At 45.0% G+C, this 4383-nt stretch overlaps 1 protein-coding gene across 1 annotated transcript; it reads right to left on the bottom strand.

Moving 5' to 3' along the window:
• Positions 1 to 1039: 1039 nt before the first annotated feature.
• On the bottom strand, positions 1040 to 1984 carry LOC146796976 (olfactory receptor 1f45-like). Its single transcript, XM_085631479.1, has one exon. It carries the CDS (start codon positions 1982 to 1984, stop codon positions 1040 to 1042), a length of 945 nt encoding a protein of 314 aa, XP_085487605.1.
• Between the last annotated feature and the right edge of the window lie 2399 nt (positions 1985 to 4383).

Here is a 4383-nt window from a genome sequence, read left to right as displayed (position 1 = left end):
GGAGGAAGCAGTTTTTCAGTGGTCGGTCGGAGTACACGATGCATGCATCGTAATAAGGCCCTCAGAACAAACACTGCCGAAGAGACCTTTGGCGGTCCGACCGCCTCCGACAGGACCGCAGAAGCCTTTCTGACCTGCATAGTAATCAGGCTTATATTATTAATAGACTCACACAAGTGACAAGGCTACCACATTAGTCTTTCACCCATACCGCTGTAACATACATAGTGAGAAAGCAATATGCCAGGTTTCAGTAAGTCAAATAAAGCATCTGAAATTTACATTTTTGGAAGCAAACATACTTGCCAATATGGAGAACCAGAGATTGTGGTTTTATTTGTGTATCTGAGGTACAAAATAGGTAGAAAATATTGGGTTTATTTAGAACGTGATTTACAGTCAAAATAATGTATGTGACAGTTTCAGACACTAAGGGGTCTATTAGGATGGCAGACGGATGGCTGCCGCCTGGCCGGCAGTGGCAACCGTCAGACCGTCGGCGGATATCCGCCTGCGATCGCAACCCTGAAAACCGCCGGTCCCATTGGCATGGGGGTGATGGCCGCGGCGGTGAGAATCTCCACCCGCCACTTTTCCGCCGGTACCAGTCTGCATGCATGCCTAGCAGGTGGAACTGGACCGCTACAATGATGCCGTTGCAGGGCCAGGCTCCACCGGCATGATTATGATGCCGGCGGTACCCAGCCTTTCCGCGGCGGTGGAACCGCCATGGAAAGACATGCAGAGAATGTCTTCGAGGGCCCATTGCGGGCCCCCAATGTGTTGGGGTGCATGTGGGTGCACTGGGGGGGTATCTACATGTCTCTGTACCAGGTGGCAGGCACTGTGCAGTGCCTGCCATGCAGTGCAGTGACATGCATGACATGCTCATTTTCACACAGCGGCGGAATTCGACTGCAGAGCATCCTAATTGGACCGGCGGTTATGCCGCGGTCCTTGCGGGCGGTCTTTTCCTGCTACCATGGCGGTCGGGGAGAATTTCCAACCGCCATCCTAATAGGCCCCTAGGAGACAAGTTTTAGAACTGGTGAGAAAACATGGATCTACCTATAATTTTTTTTAAAGCACCTTTCATCTTTTGATTTCTCAGGCTGTAGATGAAAGGGTTCAGCATGGGGGTGACAATGGTGTACATTACAGTCACTGCCTTGTCCTTCTCCAGTGAATAGCTGGAGCTAGGCCGAAGGTAGATGAAAAAAATTGTCCCATAGTACAAGGTGACGACAATTAGATGGGAAGAGCAAGTGCTGAAGGCCTTCTTCCTGCCTTCGTTTGTGTGGATGGTCAATACAGTTGAGATGATAAAGGTGTATGAGATTACAATAGATACGACAGAGATCAGGACTATCAACAGGGCCTCTGTAAAAAGCAAGATCTCATTTACGGTTGTGTCTGAGCATGAGAGCTTCAGCAATGGTGGGAGGTCACAGAAAAAGCTCTGGATCAGATTGGAAGTGCAAAATGATAGCCTGGAAGTCATCATGCTGTGCAGCAAAGAATGTAGAAGTGCTATTACCCATGAACCTGCCACCACTTGCACACAGAACGTCCTGCTCATCAACACAAAGTAATGCAAGGGCTTGCATATGGCAACGTACCGGTCAAAGGCCATAACCCCAAGTAGGAGGAAGTTAGCATTCCCCATGACAACAAAAAAGAACAACTGTGTAATGCAGCCTGAAAAGGAGATGGTCCTGCTGTGTGAAATAATGTTGACCAGCAGCTGAGGCACTATGGCTGTTGTGATGCAGATATCCACGAGTGACAGGTTCCATATGAAGAAGTACATGGGTGTATGAAGCTCGGTGTCAGCAGCAATGGTGCCCATGATGGTGCTGTTGCTTATTATTGCAATTGAGTACATTACAAAGAACAGTGCAAAGAGCGCAGTCTGATGAGCTGGATGATCTGAGAGGCCCAGAAGGATAAAATTCATCATGCTGGTCTGATTCTTAATGTCCATGTTTTTTCACCATTCATCTACAAGGTAAAAACCGAAAAGTGATCTTAACGCTACAGAACAAAGAACTGTTAACATTGGCAGGCTGTATATATAGGCACATCCACAAGCGCACACACACACCCAGGAGTATTGTGACACTATGTAAAGACTGAAAGTAGGCCCAGAATAACGGGAAACTATCCTTTTTGGAGCCGCGGAACCAAAGTCTGCACAGTGGGCCTTCAGCCAAAGTCTTAAGGACCAACCATGAGATACTGAATCCCAACGTGAAAAATACAACATTGTTGCACACAGGCACCTGCTACAATTGTGTGTTAGAGAGGCGGACGAACAATACAACACAACATATCTTCCCTCTTATATATTAGTGAATAAAATGGAGTAATGAAGGTTATTCTCACTACTCATAGCCCATCAATTTGCTTGACATTATGGTAATTTGCTATATATAGTGGCCAATATTATCTTCAAAATCACACAATGCACCTGTATCAATATTTTACTGCACACTTTAATCGTTCAGTGTTTCAGTTTATATATTTAAGGTAAAATCCAAATACAGCCTTAGACGCAATACTAGAGTCATCCATCATGTAATGTTGTTCCCATTTAAAATCAATTGATGTCATTAACTATTTCTTCTAAACAAATCAGTACTTGCTTCTATTGATGATTTCCAGACTCTAACCACATTCCACAATGAAAGTGGCTATTCTGGCAATCTTACTTACTGTTTCTCTCTTCCGTCCATTTTCTGTATTTTTAATTCGATGCATTCATCAATTTAGGGGAACAAATCCCCTTACACTATGCTTCTTGACATACAATTGGTTGGATTTTGCTTGTCTTTCTTACATCCTTTCACTTAAGGTCATGTATACTCCGTTGCTGTCTTTCTTCTTACTTTTCCTCACCTTTCTCATAAATGCCCATGCAGGACACAATTGAGAGGACACTTGAAGTTCCCATAAAGGGAAAAGTGGCCTTTCTTTTGTGACACTAAGGGCACGATTCCAATCTCGATCGGAAAGCATAACGAACGACTCAGGTCCGGAATGCGTTCCATTCGACTCAGATAGGGGGAGTACGACTGAACGAGTATAATTCATTTGAATTAATCCGGACACGTTGCGGTCGGACTCCCTTTGACTTCAATGGGAGCCTGTGTACCGAAGGTGTACACAGGCTTGCATTGACAAAAGGAGTGTTTGGGGATAATCGTGCACCCTGTGGCGGGCACCCCTTGGTGCCTGTCACACTGTGCATGGTTGAGTAAAGGGAACCCATGGATACCCCCATGGGCCAGATTCAGAGGTCCACGGGTGAAGGGGGGCCTGCTACGGGCCCCCAAAGACCAATTCCAGAAGCCTTTTTGATCCGGGGAAACCGAATCAGAAAGGCTGTCCGAATCATTCATCATACTTGCTTGCTCGGAAAAGCTAGTCGATAGAGCTGTACGAATCGGCTCCGGAAGGCTCGATCTCACCGAATGCGTTCCAGAACCGATTTGGTCAGCGATAAGGTTTTCCAGGCATCGTACATGGTCATTCAGAACTGTGAATGATTTGGTCGGGAACAAGGGCTCCCGATCAGTTTAGCCAATTCCGAATCCGATTAGGAGCCCTTCTGAATGAAATCGGAATCGGGCCCAAAGTGGGGCTATAACGGGTGCCCCAACATGACACATGAGCCTTGTTTAGGTCAGTTTTTGCCCACAGCATGACAAATACTGTCTGGCTTCCATTAATGTATTGGCTGTTGGCCTGTGGATTGTAAAGTGATGCGGATTGCTGTGTCTGTGCTGTGTCTACTTTCTTTAAAAATTCCCCAATTTCTTGCAAGTTGAACTTCATTGTGAACAATGATTTCTCTGAAAATACCCATCTGCAGAAATTATTTCTTTTGAAGTCTATTGCAAACTGAGTGTTAGGTAGTCCGTAAGGGTTATCTTAAACCACTCAGGGCCTGATTGCAAACATTTTGTTGTGCCTTACTCTTTTAGTGCTTTAGAATTCAAGGGGTAAGCCCAGAGTACGCCTTGTAAGTGAGCCAGCAGTGCTTCTGGCATACTCCTGAAATTAATGAGTAAGTTTGAATTACTATTAGAGTAAACCATACCAACTCATACCCCAGTCTTTGTGAATTGGGCCTTATGAATGAAAATTAGTGAGTAGCAAAGAAAAGTTAGGTTAATTTGCCTGACAAAAAATGCCACAGCTTTTAAGAAAGTCCACCGCAGTATGCGAGGCCACCAACAGTACTTTTTGTTAGTCTTTTACTAGGCGTTTGTCCCAAGTGACCTTTGGTCTAATAGCTTTAGGATACTCATATTTAGATCTTTTGCATAGGAAATCATCGTCTCTAGGTAGTTCTTTCTTGATTTCCCAAAATGCATGTAC

Source organism: Triturus cristatus, chromosome 10 (assembly GCF_964204655.1).
Source record: "Triturus cristatus chromosome 10, aTriCri1.1, whole genome shotgun sequence".
Classification (NCBI taxonomy): Eukaryota; Metazoa; Chordata; class Amphibia; order Caudata; family Salamandridae; genus Triturus; species Triturus cristatus.
The sequence above is the reverse complement of the archived record's forward strand: the minus strand, read 5'-3'. Positions and strand labels throughout refer to the sequence as shown.